At 40.6% G+C, this 17453-nt stretch overlaps 1 protein-coding gene across 1 annotated transcript; it reads left to right on the top strand.

Moving 5' to 3' along the window:
* The first annotated feature begins 466 nt into the window (after positions 1-466).
* LOC142975257 (DDB1- and CUL4-associated factor 8) lies at positions 467-16694 on the top strand. The gene is made up of 11 exons (XM_076117995.1): positions 467-771; positions 854-1250; positions 3436-3674; positions 4787-4960; positions 5469-5644; positions 7017-7195; positions 7353-7530; positions 9647-9783; positions 10449-10650; positions 11124-11243; positions 11962-16694. The coding sequence occupies exons 1-11, from the start codon at positions 654-656 to the stop codon at positions 12133-12135; spliced, it is 2094 nt and encodes a 697-aa protein (XP_075974110.1). The 5' UTR covers positions 467-653; the 3' UTR covers positions 12136-16694.
* The last annotated feature ends 759 nt before the right edge of the window (positions 16695-17453 follow it).

Raw genomic sequence — 17453 nt, 5'->3', positions numbered from 1 at the left:
ACACCTGTTATGTAGACCGTTCCCAGTTCGACCACATTATTATTAGCTACACATTAGACAATTTGCTATGCCTTACTCATTCGCACTTAGGGTTGTCGATGGGGCTCTCAGCTGAAGCTAGAAAAGAAAAGCATGTTAATTTCAAAATACTGTGATGCTTAAAAATACACTAATGACAAGGCGGCGGAACGTCTCGAATTTTAGCACATTGACGTTGACAGCTGATTAACGAAAACAAATTGCCAGTTTATCCAGTTTATTCACAAATAATAATATTAATTATTTCAATGTACGTAATATATTTTTACAAATCATACAATTTGAATAACAGCTCATAGTTTATAAAGTGCTTAAGTACCTATTTAATCTAATAAATTAATTTGGATCTGTATACAACGTCAAATACTGAACTTTAAAAACAATCAATTAAACATCAAGATTTTTCTGGCCTGGAAACATCACTATTTTTGTCCTTGTTCTTGTTGCCAAAATCGCTAATAATTAGGAAAAATCCTCCATTGAGTTCCAAGATTCCGTTTCAGTTTTTTATTGTAAATTAAGTTATTAAATAAGCTGGAATTCTATTGCGTTGCAATTTATGTAACATTCACTTCATAGTTCTATTGTAGACTACAGTATCGACGTAGGCAGCGATGGAAGATAATCCTTCGACCGATGACGAAATTAAGGATTCTCCTACAAGTCCTAAATCGGGTGGAAAAAAGTTGAAATTGAACGATGGGAGTTCGCAGGACAGTTTACAAGACACAGGTAATGTCTGCCCAAGATTCTATAATGTATGGAATATTTGAATGTGACGTAAAAAGTTCTATACGAATTGATGTTTTTGTAGTACTGAAGAGTGATTCTTTGAAGAAGGATGAGAACGTGGACAGTGGAATTTCTGCGGATAAGTCGGAGAGTACGAGTAGCGATGACCGAGCAGCTGCCACTGCAGAGGGTCCGTCAAATGAGGTGGTGAATGCTGCGCCATCGGGCAGCAACGTTCGTTCCATACTGTTGAGCCTCAGACGTCCGAGATGTACGAGATTTTATAGGAAGCGGAAGACGCCTGATAGAGACTCGGACTCTTCAAGGGACTCTGATGATTTACCTCCAGATGACACAGCTCAGAATTCAAGGAGCAATGAAGACAGTGGCTCCGATGATGATGAGATCGAGACTGATGGTTTGAGGAGATTGGCTGGGTTAGCTCAATTACTAAATCCTAACTTAAATTTGTCGAGTAGGTAAGTGAAATGTTAGCTCATGTTATTATTTATGCATGTAGATAAATATCTGAAGTATGATTGAGATAAAAATAGTATTAATATTTTGTTAGGAGTAACTATTAGTTGTCAGGAATAAAAGGTAGGAAAGGATAATTATTACTGGTTATGCATTATTAAACATTTAGTTTTGAAATAAACATTGTTTTCAAAATTGATCTTGGTAATGTTTTTTTTTTATGGTACACAAAACAGCTTACAATCTGAATCCAGTGAAAGAAATCTGAAGGCAGTGATTCATTTGAAATGTATTGTATTCATGTAATAATAATAAACTAATATATTGAGCTTCAATCATCAAATTATCCTAATTAGTGTTTTTTTTTTTAATAGAATTAGATAGTTGTTGTTAGACTAGTAAAGTTCATATTACTCAATGAAATCTATTTGTATTTCACAATATTATGCAATACAGTAATAGTTGTATTTAGTATGCACATACAAAATTCTTGTTACTGTTACAGAACTCTATTTGTTAGTATTTGATTATGTTAGCATCCAATCATTGATTGGCGGCTAGCATAATCATAAAAAACAAACAGTTTTTTTCAAACCCATTCTTTTCAAGTTTCAGGGGCCGAAACAGGTCAGTAAAGTCAGTAAAAGTCAGTATTTTTGGACCTGGTCAGTAAAAGTCAGTTTTTTCGAAAATTGGTCAGTATTGTCAGTATTTTTCCAAATTCAATAATATTTTGGTTTTCCTCTGCTGTTGGCCAATCTTACATTCTCGATTTGCCCAGTGATGATATCAGAGGGCTGCTGTGGATGCTCTATATTATGTGGATGATCTACGTATATATTGAAGCATCACATGACTTCAATAGAATAGCAGATTAAAATTTACTATTTTTTGAAATCAGTATTTTTGAAGTGAAAATTCTTTAGCGCCGCTGCGCACTTTTTCTGGAATGGGTAAAAACTTCTAAACTCGCGTGAAGACACGTCACCTGACAAAAATTCGTAAAACCTGATTGAAAATTTGTAAGACGGGATGTTTATTAGAGTTTTTGGTGTTCATTAGAGTTTATTGAAGTTTAGTGGAGTTTATTAGCGTTTCTGGAGTTTTTTGGAGTACGTCAATTTTGCATGAATGCGTATTACTCACTTGCAATATGATCTATTTATCTATCGTATGGTTAGTTGTCAACCTAGAGTCAAAGTTGTCCAAGCCGACTGAAAGGCCTTTGACATGGCTTAACGTCTCTTATCTTAATCGACAACAACCGGGACCGACTTTATACGTGCCCTCCGAAGCACGGAGACGCTCAGTACAAATACCACTATGCGGTCATCCATCTTGCTTAACCCAGAGATCGTTTACCGACCGGTGAGCACAAATGGCTATGAGCGCATTGTAATAATAATACAATAACAATTAATAACAATATAAAAAGCTTTTTAATACAATAAAAAGGTGGTGCTTGTTGACTATTGGGATTGTGGAGACCAATAACCGAAAATAGGCTTTTTAACTGACTTCAAAAAAGGATTTTGACTTCTCAATTCGACTGTATTTTATTTTTATTTCACACCATTCACCCGAAAAACGGTTTAGAAATGGTCAGTATTTGGTCAGTATTTTTGAATTTTTGGTCAGTAAAATCAGTATTTTCGACCTTAGAATTTGTTTCGGCCCCTGAAGTTTATAATTGTTTAATGATTTTCATTGTTTAATAGCAATCATTTAACTCATAGGTCCCCACTTTTAATGGACTGTTACTATTTCATGGAAAATGAGATGCGCCCCCTTTTACTTAAATAGTTATAACAATTTTACATTTTCATTGTATATAACTTGCTTTTACACCTCACTTCTTAAAGCTCCAGAGAATATTGAGGGCTGTTATCACTTGCATTGAGGACCTGTAGTTTATAGCTTAGCTATAAAAAATGATTACCAAGTTGCAGTAGTCGGGAGTTTGTTTTGGGTTGTATCGAGTTCGATTCCCATACGAATCAACTATTTGTGTGATCCACAACTGGTTGTTTCGGGTCTAGATATACTTTGTGTCCATTGTTTGTAAAAGACCTGGGACACAAGATTAAATATGAGTGTGGGAGTTGTCTTTTTTTTAAATAAAAATGAGGACTTTATCCAGCATGAGACTTTCAATAACACTTGCACTCTTGACTCTACCTATTCCAGTGGTGGCAGCACAAGCAACAGTTCCTCAGCTTCATCAGACACTTCAGATACGAACAGTAATGACAGTGATGATGACACATTTGAATCGGAGCATGTGATTGAAATGAATGATGATTCAGACTCGGATGACGAACGCCCGCACCGCTCAAGTAATGCTAACGACGATGATGAACCTAAGGGCAAAACACCACCTGTATTGCAGAAGACGAGGCCTAAACATAACTATTTGATGCTTAGGGGTAAGTGGATACTTGACCTTATGAATAAGATAATAGGACTCTTTGAATCTTTATTATTTATTATTTATTAAATTTATTATTTATTATTATTTAATCTATATTTCTACACCAAGTTTATAAAATGTAGTTTGTTTGTTTGGTTGAAAGCACTAATCTCAAACTCCTGGTGTGAATAAAAAATATTTTAGTTGGATAGCCTATTTGTTTGAGAAAGGATAGACTGTACTACTACTATTATTCTATACTAACATCACGGTACGACCAATAGGAGCAGAGACCCAGCAAAGTTGAGCGGATCATTTAAATTCAAATTCAAATTCAAAATATCCTTTATTTTGTAAACTTTTTACAAAGTATTTGAAATAGTCACGTATTTATATTTCTTTTGTCCGTTTCGGAAAAGCTGGTTGCTCTTGAGAAGAAACGGCAGATTTAGTAAGATAATTTAATGTGTAATATTAATCAAGCATAATTGAAATGTGAGAATGTTATTTTCAAACCTAAGCTTTGAAAGTTGTGAACCCAAAGTGTTTTCTTAATAGTAAGGCAACTCCTTTATGGTCAATTCCTTATGGTCAAGTCCTTTATTCCCAATGGTCTGTGAAACGCCCTTAGCCATAGATGAACGATCTGCGGGTTAACTAACCCTTGGCGCGGTCATTCCATAGATAGATTGACCGCATAGTGGCATTTAAACTGGACGTCTCCGTGCTTCGGATGGCACGAAAAATGTAGTTCTCGGTTGTTATCAATAAAGATAACAGTAATTAAGCCATGTCAAAGGCCTTAGGGCGGCTTAAACAAACAACAACAACTTTGACACTGGGTTGACCACTTACCATACGATAAGAGGATTAGATAATGGGGAGGATTTGATGTGAATTTCTATAAATAAAAATGAATTAAATATACCCACATAAGTTTTGAACAACTACACCAAATTGCATAATTCTTTCTTAATGTGTTTCTTATTATGAGGATAAGGTCCGTATGGGATTGTCGGGATCCAAATTCCCACGAATGGGATCCAGATTCAAATTTCAATATTCAATGATTATCAGAATTTACTCTTTTTTGTATGAAAGTTACTAAACAAATTGATGGCTTTACAGAAATAATAAATCGTGAGATGGGGCTGACATTTCCGTGTGGGAAAACGGCCAAGGAAGATGTGATGTTTGAGAAGAAGTTCTATGGTTCCCTGCACGTCATATATAGAATGAAGAAGCTTCATAATCTACTTAAACACAAGGGCTGTGTCAATTCAATCAATTTTCATCCTGAAGGTAAATAGAAAATTTTAATTTCAGTTATACTATAATATTTCACTGCCTTCGTGACGCAGTTTAGGTCGCCACGCCGCTATCATTGAGTCGGGACGTCGTGGGATGTACAAATATTTGTACCATGTGAGCGTCGAACCCTCGACCTCTCGACACATTTAACGACCTTAACCACTGCGCCACGCAACAGGCGTGATAGTTGTGTAATGTTAAGGAGGTTGTCCAAGAAATATTATGAATATTTCTTGGACAACCTCCGTGGCGCAGTGATTTAGGTCGCCACGCCGCTATCAATGCGTCGGGACATCGTGGGTTCGATTCCCACTCGGAATTATTTATTTGTACGATACACAAATATTTGTTTCGGGTCTGGTTGTTCTTTTTGTCCGTTGTTTGTATCGTTGTAAAAGTCCCCACGACCTGCCGGCACATTGGACCGGCGTGGCGACTTTAACCACTGCGCCACGGGGGCCAACAGGCGTGATTTTATGTATGTATCTTTGTCCCTCAGGTCATCTTCTCGCTTCGGGTTCAGACGATACAAATGTAGTGGTGTGGGACTGGGCACGCAATATACCAGTACAGACCATCAAGACGGGCCACAAATCTAATGTGTTTCAAAGCAAGTTCCTATACCTCAATGCTAGGAGTCAGTTAAATATTGTCACATGTGCCAGAGACGGACAGGTGAGTTCCTTTTTAATTGTTGTTATTATAACAAATGTATTTTACATCATAAATCAATATATCGCACTAATAAACCTAAAGTGTAGTAACTCAAAACACACCAACACTACTTCAACTTGACTTAACACTACAACCATAAATAATATCTTCTATTACTTTTTCAAATCTGACTTAACTTTAACTGAAATAAGCAAGTTATTTCAGTTAACAAGCTGATAAAAGTTGTATTTTGAGTTACAGCACTATTGTATTATTAGTGCGATATATAAAACTTCCGATGCTAAGTGACTGACCGATGAACAACGCGCAGCTAGGACTACTGAGCGTAGAAAGTTGAAATTGGCTATGAAGATACCTTAGGAAGTGTAAAAGTAGAACGCTGAGAGAGGATTTCGGAAATTCCTTCCCGAAGGGGGTGAAATTACAAGCGGGCACAGTTGTTGGTGGACAGCTAGTCGTTTACGACGACGTATGACGATGAGATTTACTAGCTCTTCACATATTCGTGAATTTTATTATCAATACGAGCGACTGTTACGTGCGTACGTGCACGTAACTGAAGCTGATTGTGTAACATTTTTTTATTTAACATTGTGTCGAACCATGTCGTGTCCGTGCTTATGTTATGAACTATGACCGTTTATTGGTGCGTGTTATGGTGGTTGCCGTATTGAAGCTTATCAACAGATGAGATAGCAGTATTAAATTTTCGCCCACAAAGAGATTAATTGTATTACCGTTCAATGTCTCTGGGCTTTTTCAATAGATGAGACAGCTGTATTAAATTTTTGCCGATAAAGATATTAATTTTGTTACTTTTCCACATCTCTGGTTGAGAGGAAAATTAGAACGCTGTTCATTCATTACCGGGTCTGGGTCATCTGCGTTTTCGTGAAAGATCTTCTACGATTAGAAACATACCGGTTTATTAGGGTTGACGTAGTTAATTTTAATGGACGGTAATTCGACAAGACGAATTATTACATCGGGGATGCATCGCTAGAGTCCCTGCATCGAAGTTAGGTGAGCGTCACCAATTTCTGGAATGCTCTTGACTTTGAGATTTTATACGAATCGTATTACCAATTTTTTTTTGGGAACCGCGTGGATGGTATACGTCGCTCATAGAAGCGCCGTTAAGTCGAAAACGGTTCGAAACTGTGTCAAATCGAGCATTCTAATATTCTATGAAACTATCTATTGAAAAGTTCACAAATTGGAGTTAAAACGTAAACGATCGGTGTAAGATTGCCGCTTTTCGGCTAGGCCATGCTGCGATTATGGCTCTCCTGAGGTCGGTGCGGTAATGCTAGTGTGGTGGACGCGTGCTCTTTAAATGGAGGCTCGGCTAAAAGGTGCGTGCGTGTGTCAGGTGCGGCTGCTGCAGTGCCACCCGGGCGGCGGCGCGGCGGCGTGCCGGCGGCGGCTGGCGGCGCACTCCCGCGCCGCACACAAGCTGCACGTGACGCCGGCCGAGCCGCACGCCGTGCTGTCGGCCGGCGAGGACGGGCTCGTCATGCAGTGCGACGTGCGCGCCGACCACGTGTCGCGGTAACGTACTCATCGAAATCTCTAAAATTCATAGCTTTCATTAGAGATTCTGTTCCAATAGTCGTGACAGTGACAAAATTCGACTCGAAAACCTAAACTTTAAGGGGTTTAGCGACAAAATTTTCCAAATATTAATTAATGAATGCGTGGTATCCAGGTTGTTCCAAGTGCGCGAGCGCGGCGCGACGGTGCCGCTGTACAGCGTGAGCGGGCACCCGCTGGAGCCGCGCTCGCTGGTGGTGGCGGGGCGCGACCGCTTCGTGCGCCTCTACGACACGCGCCGCTCCACGCGCCCCGTCGCGCTCTACAGCCCGCGCAGCTTCAACGACTCCTCGGTCAGTACCCGCCCCGCCCTACAGCACACTCGTCGCGCTCTACAGCCCGCGCAGCTTCAACGACTCCTCGGTCAGTACCCGCCCCGCCCTACAGCACACTCGTCGCGCTCTACAGCCCGCGCAGCTTCAACGACTCCTCGGTCAGTACCCGCCCCGCCCTACAGCACACTCGTCGCGCTCTACAGCCCGCGCAGCTTCAACGACTCCTCGGTCAGTACCCGCCCCGCCCTACAGCACACTCGTCGCGCTCTACAGCCCGCGCAGCTTCAACGACTCCTCGGTCAGTACCCGCCCCGCCCTACAGCACACTCGTCGCGCTCTACAGCCCGCGCAGCTTCAACGACTCCTCGGTCAGTACCCGCCCCGCCCTACAGCACACTCGTCGCGCTCTACAGCCCGCGCAGCTTCAACGACTCCTCGGTCAGTACCCGCCCCGCCCTACAGCACACTCGTCGCGCTCTACAGCCCGCGCAGCTTCAACGACTCCTCGGTCAGTACCCGCCCCGCCCTACAGCACACTCGTCGCGCTCTACAGCCCGCGCAGCTTCAACGACTCCTCGGTCAGTACCCGCCCCGCCCTACAGCACACTCGTCGCGCTCTACAGCCCGCGCAGCTTCAACGACTCCTCGGTCAGTACCCGCCCCGCCCTACAGCACACTCGTCGCGCTCTACAGCCCGCGCAGCTTCAACGACTCCTCGGTCAGTACCCGCCCCGCCCTACAGCACACTCGTCGCGCTCTACAGCCCGCGCAGCTTCAACGACTCCTCGGTCAGTACCCGCCCCGCCCTACAGCACACTCGTCGCGCTCTACAGCCCGCGCAGCTTCAACGACTCCTCGGTCAGTACCCGCCCCGCCCTACAGCACACTCGTCGCGCTCTACAGCCCGCGCAGCTTCAACGACTCCTCGGTCAGTACCCGCCCCGCCCTACAGCACACTCGTCGCGCTCTACAGCCCGCGCAGCTTCAACGACTCCTCGGTCAGTACCCGCCCCGCCCTACAGCACACTCGTCGCGCTCTACAGCCCGCGCAGCTTCAACGACTCCTCGGTCAGTACCCGCCCCGCCCTACAGCACACTCGTCGCGCTCTACAGCCCGCGCAGCTTCAACGACTCCTCGGTCAGTACCCGCCCCGCCCTACAGCACACTCGTCGCGCTCTACAGCCCGCGCAGCTTCAACGACTCCTCGGTCAGTACCCGCCCCGCCCTACAGCACACTCGTCGCGCTCTACAGCCCGCGCAGCTTCAACGACTCCTCGGTCAGTACCCGCCCCGCCCTACAGCACACTCGTCGCGCTCTACAGCCCGCGCAGCTTCAACGACTCCTCGGTCAGTACCCGCCCCGCCCTACAGCACACTCGTCGCGCTCTACAGCCCGCGCAGCTTCAACGACTCCTCGGTCAGTACCCGCCCCGCCCTACAGCACACTCGTCGCGCTCTACAGCCCGCGCAGCTTCAACGACTCCTCGGTCAGTACCCGCCCCGCCCTACAGCACACTCGTCGCGCTCTACAGCCCACGCAGCTTTAACGACTCCTCGGTCAGTACCCGCCCCGCCCTACAGTCGATGTCGCGGTCAGTATCCAACCTGTTGTACGGGAACTTTGACAACGACCCAGTCAGTACCCGCTACGCTGAACAGTAGCTTGGACGACCCCCCGGTCGGTACCTAGCCCGCTGTGCAACATTTTCGCCAATACCCCGGTCAGTATGTCCCGCTGTACAGCAGCTTCGACGATCCTTCGGTCAGTATCCGCCCCGCTCTACAACAGGTTCGACGACCCCTCCGTCGGTACCTACCCCGCTGTCCGGCAGCTTCGACGACCCCCGATCAGTATCTCTCTCGCTATACAACAGGTTTGACGATCCCCCGGTCGGTACCCACTTGCTTTAAGGCAGCTTCAACGACCCCCCCGACCGGTACCTGCGCCTCTATACGGCAGCTTCAACGACCCTCGCTCTTCAGCAGCTTCAACGACCCCCCCCCCCCCCCCGATCAGTACCTACGCCGCTTTATGGCAGCTTCGACGATACTCCGGTATAGTCTCGGTACTTATCCAGAAATGGGAGACCAGGCTTTTAATGTATATTAAAAGTAAATTGTATATGATTTCAGAGTGCAAAGAAGAAATTCGCTCGCACCACGATGCACTTGACATGCGCAGTGTATAACCACGACGGCACGGAGATACTCGGCTCATATAACGACGATGATATATACTTATTCGATGTCGTCAAAGATGTTTATGATAAGTAAGTCCTTAATAACTTTACTAAATTAAGTGTCACGTAAAATGTCGGTCCCGGTTGTTGTCAATTAAGATAACAATCGTTCAGCCATGTCAAAGACCTTTTGGGCGGCTTGAAAAACTTTGACAATAGATTAACCACTAACCATACGATAGAAAGGGGCGAATCTATTGCCACCGCTGGTTACGAATACTACGCACCATTTTTCAAGGTATCCCAAACATTCAGTTAAAATAAAACCTGTAGCTCGATTCTCTACTACTATCGACTACCGACAACCGTCTTGTCATCGAGAAATTTTGTATGAAAATCTGATCAGCGCCTCTGACGGGCGCCATAGGAACTATTTTGGCAGTACATTCTAAAGCCTTGATCACACGTACCGAGCCCGCTCACTCGGCAGGTTTGAACGTGCACTGTCTCTGTGTCTCCCCGTTCGCCACTCAGCCACAAGATTGTCATATTCATAACGTCCGAATTGTAGTCTAAATAGAACTGAACTGACTGTGCTGATTTCAAAATGTGTGTGAACAGCTATTCGCTTACTATACTGTCCCAGCTGAGAAGCATTTTACTGTCTCGACCGTTTGCTCGGTACGTGTGATCAATACATTAATCTCTCGATACTCGACAGTTCAGATTATACAGAATTGCGCTACTGTTTTCAGAGATGCACCCAGCCACGAGTTATCCGACGGCTACACGCACCGGTACAGCGGTCACAGGAACAGTGCCACATTCAAAGGGGTCGCGTTCTTCGGGCCTAAGAGCGAGTTTGTGGTCTCGGGCTCCGACTGCTCCTATATATACATATGGGATAAGAACACAGAGGCCATAGTGCAGTGGTTGCAAGGCGATATGAATGGTGTTGTGAGTCTATTTGTTAATTTATTTATCTTTATCTTGATAATGAAACAGTTAAAATGCCGTGTCCGTGCATTTAATATATTTACAAAATAATCAATGAGTGTTTAAGGAAAAGTACACAAATCGGCAAAAAAAATTGTATGTTTGTCTATAATATGTCTGTGTATAAGTGATTGTATGTGTTTATGTGATAATTATTTCTAATGCACACATAACTTGGAAAAGTCATTGGTGTGTTGCGTCGGGTTCGAACTCGCGACCACTGGTGTGGGTGGTATAACTCGGCTATCACTGCTCCATTATGCGTTTAAATCTTTTCTCTACACAAAAAAGCTCGATATTTGGGTACCTCACGAGCTCACTGAAAGAAACGTGAATGAACCGTGTACTGTAAAGAGATTTTATTACAAGTTCATACATACTATAATGCGAAAATACTTTTTCCCCGACTTAATATAAAATAATTTAAATTGCAGGTAAATTGCATAGAAGCGCATCCGCGGTGTCCCGTGTTGGCGACTAGCGGGCTAGACAAGGACGTCAAGATATGGATACCGAAGGACAACAACGATCCCACGTACCAAGGAATGGAAAGGGTATATATATTTTTATTTACTAGTTATAGCCCGTACTTAGCTGCGCTCCCCGGTCGGGAAACGATCTGTGGGTTAAGCAAACCATGGCGCGGTCATTCCATAAATGGGTGACCGCATTGTAGTATTTGAACTGGGCTTTCGAACTTCGGAGGGCACTTAAAAGTCCGTCCCGGTTGGTGTCATTTAGTATAACAGTTGTTAAGCCACCTCTGACACTAGGTTGACGACTGAGGCACTGACCATACGATAAGAAGAATAATAAGTTTTAAATATCATGACTGATTTCACAATAAAATAAAATAAAAGAAAAAGTGTTCGTATCGAATTTGATACCAATTTGTACGGGAATTAAATAAGCGCCCTTACTTTAAAACTAAAACTAACTTGTCAACTAGATATTAATTTTAAAGTCGAATGCAGAAGTTAGGGCAGTGTTTTTCAACCTATGGCCTTTAGACCCCCGGGGGTCCATTAGTATGTGTCTCGGGGTCCGCCGTCTTAATGTTTGTTAAATTTGTTATACATTTATGACAATTGATGTGTAATACAGTGTTTTTCACTCTCAATCAATTTTGAAACTGAGGAGTGAAGAAAACCGAACACCGTATAACTAATCAGCGCTTACACGATTTTTTTTTAGTAAACAGTCCAAAATATGCATTCAGATTGTAGCTTACTTACACTACAGCTAAATTAATATACAATTTCTCAATTTCAGGTGGTGAGAGAGAACAATTCGTCGAAGTCGCGGAGTCCGTTGTTCAACGATTTTTTACCTTCACTTTATAACGCGTGGCGCGGAGAGAACAGGTTCTTTTCCGACGACGACACGGTACCGTTCTCTTACGGCGGGAACATTGAGTTTGAAGGAAACGATTGCACTACTTTCTAGGGTCCGCAGTAAAGCCCTCACTCGAAACCGCGAACGTGATTTGTTAAGATCATTGGGCTGTTTATAACTCTACTACAATCAAATCATTTCTTGATTTAAGTCAAATGCTGACACTTATGATAGTCAATGATACAGTGAACTTCCACCAGTTCCGAAGGTAGGGCCAACATCAAAAACTGGCAAGAAACTCCCGGCCACTTCCTGGTAACTTTCTGTGCCCAGTCTGTGTCTCAGGCTGTGCGTTGTCACTTAGTAACGGATTTATGTATCAGTATCTCAAACGAATCCCAAACTAAATATCAGTATCACCAAAGTGGTGCCTAGTTGCCACAACACCTTTTATTAGTTAAAACAATGCAGTAGAGTTATAACACTGTCTATTCACGTAATAACGTCGATGGTCCAGCAACAGTCACTTACTATGAAGTATCAAAGACGCTTATTCGCATCGCAGTTTATTTAAAACCAATACGTACTGTCGACTTCTCGCTACTCACTGCTATAGTAATGTATACTAAATAACTCCCTGAATTATGTGCTTTGTATGACGGAATATAGTCGCAAGCCGTGACGCATATGTAAAGCAATATATACAAGTGATTTACGAGAGGAGTGGTGGGTGGGAGGAGTTCCGTCACTTACAATTATTTCCTAAATTTACTATTTGATAGTCGAGGGGTGCAAGAACGGACATCCCACGCAAGTAGTCGATGGTTCGAACCTGAGGCAACACATTAATGACTTTTCGAAGTTATGTGTGTATTCGAAATAATTATCACTTATTTCAACGGTGAAGGAAAACATCGTGATGCAACCTTGCATGCCTGACTGTAAGAACAGCTCTTGAAAGAATGCAAAGTCCCCAACCCGCACTTGGCTAGCATGGTGGGCTCAAGGCCTAATCTCCTCATTACGGGAGGAGACCCTTGTCCAGCAGGGGTACATTAATGGGTTATTTTAACTTATTTTGTTTATTATTTTACTTCCTCAACTTGCTTCTATATTATGACACACAAAGTTTTGTTGGCACACGTAATATAGTAGATATAAAATAAATAAAATAAAATAAATTTAACCCATTACTGTCCCACTGCTGGGCAAGGGTTTCCTCCCGTAATGAGGGAAGGGTTAGGCCTTGAGTCCACCACGCTGGCCAAGTGCGGGTTGGGGACTTTGCATGCCCTCAATAAATGTATTGAACAAATTTTAGGCATGCAAGGTTTCCTCACGATGTTTTCCTTCACCGTTTGAGCATGTAAAAATTATTTCTAATTTACACACATAACTTTCGAAAAGTCATTGGTGTGTTGCCTCGGGTTCGAACCTGCGACCACTTGCGTGGGAGGTGTCAACTTATACCACTCGGCTATCACTGCTCACTCGGCTATCACTATATATAATATGATAAAGTAGTGTAGCGATTGTCGTCAGTACGTAAAAGTTGAAGCGTAGATAACCACATCGCGTCGCGGTTTTGTGTTTGGGCTAGATCTAGTTTTAATGCAGCTATTATTTTAAGTTGCTTATGACGACAGACGGTGAAGAAAGGCCGTTGTTAACAAGGTCAATGAACTATAGTTTTTGTTGTCGTTTATTTATTTACATTATTTGTTAATTAGCATGAAGGAATTAAATGATTTGTTAATCGTGGGAAGAGAAATGAGATATCGAAAGTTGTCATTATTTAATTTTGATGTTGGAAATCTTGTTTTTCCTGTAGTTATACAAGGGGCAGTAGATTATCCATAAGGGAAATAGAAATTACCAAATTTTTGTATAGGGATGAGCAGAATTTATAGTAAATTACTGTGTATTACATTTAAACAATTTTAGCTGGTTGTCCATATAATGCATAAGACAGAATACTTTTGGTCTGCCTCAAAAAATATCGGCGTTGTCACAGCTGTTTAGCATGCTGATAGAATAACTACTATATAACCGTATACCGGAATCTATGTGAATAATTTAATTATTATATTTTGACAACTCACACATGGTTATTTGATTGCAAAATATAACCAAACAACTGATAAATACAATGTTATACATCATGCATAAAGTAATTTATATTTTGTTATTTTTTTCAATAAGTTACAACATTTAACAGCTGCATTAAAACCTAGATCAATCTGTGAACTGGGAATTAAAGTTCTCCTTAGATTAGCTCCACCATTTCATGTTAGTAACGCCAAACATATGTGTTAATATTAGTTAGTACAGGACACTTGTGGTTTAAACTCAATTTCTTCAAAAAAGAATCTTAAAATTTGTTTTGGTATAGTATCCGTATTAAGGTTTAGCTATAAAAAGTTTTGCTGAAGATATTTTAGTGGTAGAAGAGATTGCTTTCAAAATGATTTTGATTGAGCTTGATGCCCATTTCACAATATGTATAAGGAAGTAGTACTCTTTCAGTACCCATTTCTACAGCATATAAGCAGTAGGAAAATGTAATGTTTCAGCTGAAAATGGAATACGTTTGTAGTGCTGTAGAAAAATATACTTAACAACTAATTTGTTTATTACAAGCTCTAGCAACTGAACTAGCTTACTCACTAATGTTTGCTTTGTTTTAACTGGGATATGTATAAAAGAAAAATGTGTCACCATTGAAAATTATAACTCCCATTCAGACTTTAATGTAATTAGTGTAATTACATACAGTACCGTACTCTATTATAGCAAGCTGTCACTTATTCATTCGCGTGTCCATCTTACTGTCTCATTCAATGACACATGAAAACATGAGACAGAACTTTAACACGTAAACAATTAGAAGAAAGACCGCCATTATGTTACATCAAAGTAATAGGTATTTCCCTTAACACATTGCCAGGGAAAAATAATCAATGCTTAAAATTGCCAGCATGAAAAACTAGTTTAAATCTGGCAATTAATTGTCGCCGCAAAGGTCGTGTCTAATCTCAAACGTAAATACACTGGCTGACGCAACCATGACTTGTAATGTTAGTCACTGTGTTAAATATATGATGTGCTGCGACCTTTGTGCGTACCATGCTCCTAAGATAGGAAGATGTTGATTGTTTTAGTCATAGAATATCTAGGCTTTCTGATAGATATAGTTGTAATAACAAGTCTTTCATCTCTATGTATAAAGTAACGAGTTAGTATAATACGGCTGAATTAAATGTCGATTTAGTCTAAGTAACACTCAAAAAATCAGTCAGTGAGAGGTATGTGTCACTTTAGCTTGAGACAATTCGGTTATGTAAATAATGCTCATGCAAATAAAAAATATATTTTTCTACAAACCTCACATATTGCTAATATATGTAGCTTTAACATATATGTGTTGTGTCTACGTCAATAGTGACTAAAATATTCGTATTTAATTAATAGAGATATGATAAATGGTTTGTTTATGCTTCTTTTCTGTATCATTTCCTGGCTACGGCGACTACAATATTTATGATAAGCGAATACAAAAACCACAAGTGTCCCAAATTGGTTTGATAGTTCTGAAATTGTAAACTGTAAAACAATGTTACATAATATGTATATGCCTGTGATATACTAATTTGATGGATATTTTGAAATAAAAATTAGAAATTAACTTTGTTTATGTAATTAGTTTTGAAAACAATTCACAGTCAAAAGAAGAAATGGTTAGATGAAACTGTTTAAAAGCATTTTGCGTCGCTTAGAATAAGTATGCTACCCAAATATGGATTTACTAAATATGTATCTATATCTACTGAAAACTTTTTTATATCCTACCTAAAATAACCAATTTAGATTTAGTACTTAAAGAAGGATTCTAAAACTGTATGCATGATCAATTCTAAAGAATTGTAGTATTTACTTTTTTCTCATAGACTTTGCAAATGGCGAGAGAATTCCTGCTTATTTATTCAACATTTATCCTGTACTCAATTGTAACTTCATATCTTGATGTATTATCATAAATTTATGACTTCTGTAGTTTATTCACAGGGTAACTCCATTGTTAGCATATATTTCGTGTTTTGGGATAGTGGTTAAAAAACACCGCAAGCTTAATAAAACAATAACCATGCTGTCAGCTAAGCTATATTGTAGCTACTAACACAAAACATGAACTCTGATTGTAGTAGCAAATTTGAATAGGTAATGTGTATGCCAACCATCTTATACTCTATCTAATTACTATTAGAAAATAATAACCCATGTTCTTATATTATGAATATAAAATGTATCTATTTTAGATGTATTAAGTCAATTCTGAGTACTTTCGCGACGTAACAATAGTCTGGTCAATCAAACAAAAATGTTTCTTGACTAAGCTGGCATTCATTGACTATTGTAAATTGAACTATTCAGGCTAATTAATGTAAATATTTATGTCCCCGTTACGTCTAAAATAAATACATTTTGCGGAATTTTAAATATATAACATATTCTTTTCTTTTTTTAATATGTTTGCCACCGCTCATCTAGGTCATACGATTATATTTTAGTTCGAGTGTAATTTTATTTATCGTTTATTATTCTCCAAATGTGTGTGGAGTAAAAAAATGTAAGGTTAGTCCCAATGTGTAAATAAATGATGATTTTAAATATTTTTTCTATTTATTTCCGGTTGTTCGCAATAATTTAGGGGGTAATTGGTTACTAAACATTTATTTAGTCAGCCAGATACATCAGATACCTACCGGCCACTACGAAAGAAATCGATTTTCAAAATGGCGCGCAAAATAAATACGCGTGAAAATTTGCGATAGTGTCTTACCTATAGATGTAACATTGAATTAAATAATATAACTTTTATGATTTTAATAGACCTACCTAACTTATCATTTATTTCTTAAGCTTTACATAAATATTTAACAATTGTGAAATTGAAATATGTGGAATAAGGTGACAATATATTAAAAACACGGGTCAGCAGTGACTCAGTGACGCCAATGTGTTTGCAAAACGACAAGGCGACGGAGGTCGGTGTACTTAGTTGTCATAATTTTGGTTGCATATCGTAATTTTGCTAATAAAACACAAAATTCACAACGCAGTACTAAGTATTATCACAATGAACTTTTTGTTTTCCCGCTTTTCTTGAAAAGTTAAAAGCGCCGCTTTGCGTCGATATTTAGAACTAACAGAAGCCGACGCGCTCGTATATTTAAAAAAATATCAAAATCGACACCCTTTTGTCCAAAATTACTTCAGACAATGCTCCTAAAATTAGTTTTAACACCGATTTAAGTCATCAATTAGGGGTAAAATAGTTAAATAACGAAAATAAAATTCAACATTTTTGTCCACATGCTAGTCATAGCCTGCTAATGGCGGACGCTTTCGGCCAATCAGAGAGCACGCGT

This window comes from Anticarsia gemmatalis, chromosome 9, assembly GCF_050436995.1.
Source record: "Anticarsia gemmatalis isolate Benzon Research Colony breed Stoneville strain chromosome 9, ilAntGemm2 primary, whole genome shotgun sequence".
NCBI classification, from domain to species: Eukaryota; Metazoa; Arthropoda; class Insecta; order Lepidoptera; family Erebidae; genus Anticarsia; species Anticarsia gemmatalis.
Note: the sequence above shows the minus strand (reverse complement) of the source record. Positions and strands in the feature narration are given on the sequence as shown.

Excerpts from the sequence above, each read along its gene's own strand:
- LOC142975257 (XM_076117995.1), top strand. The coding sequence starts at position 654 with ATGGAAGATAATCCTTCGACCGATGACGAAATTAAGGATTCTCCTACA. Across the intron at positions 9,784-10,448 it reads GTCAAAGATGTTTATGATAA|AGATGCACCCAGCCACGAGT; the intron begins GTAAGTCCTTAA and ends TACTGTTTTCAG. Across the intron at positions 11,244-11,961 it reads CGTACCAAGGAATGGAAAGG|GTGGTGAGAGAGAACAATTC; the intron begins GTATATATATTT and ends TCTCAATTTCAG.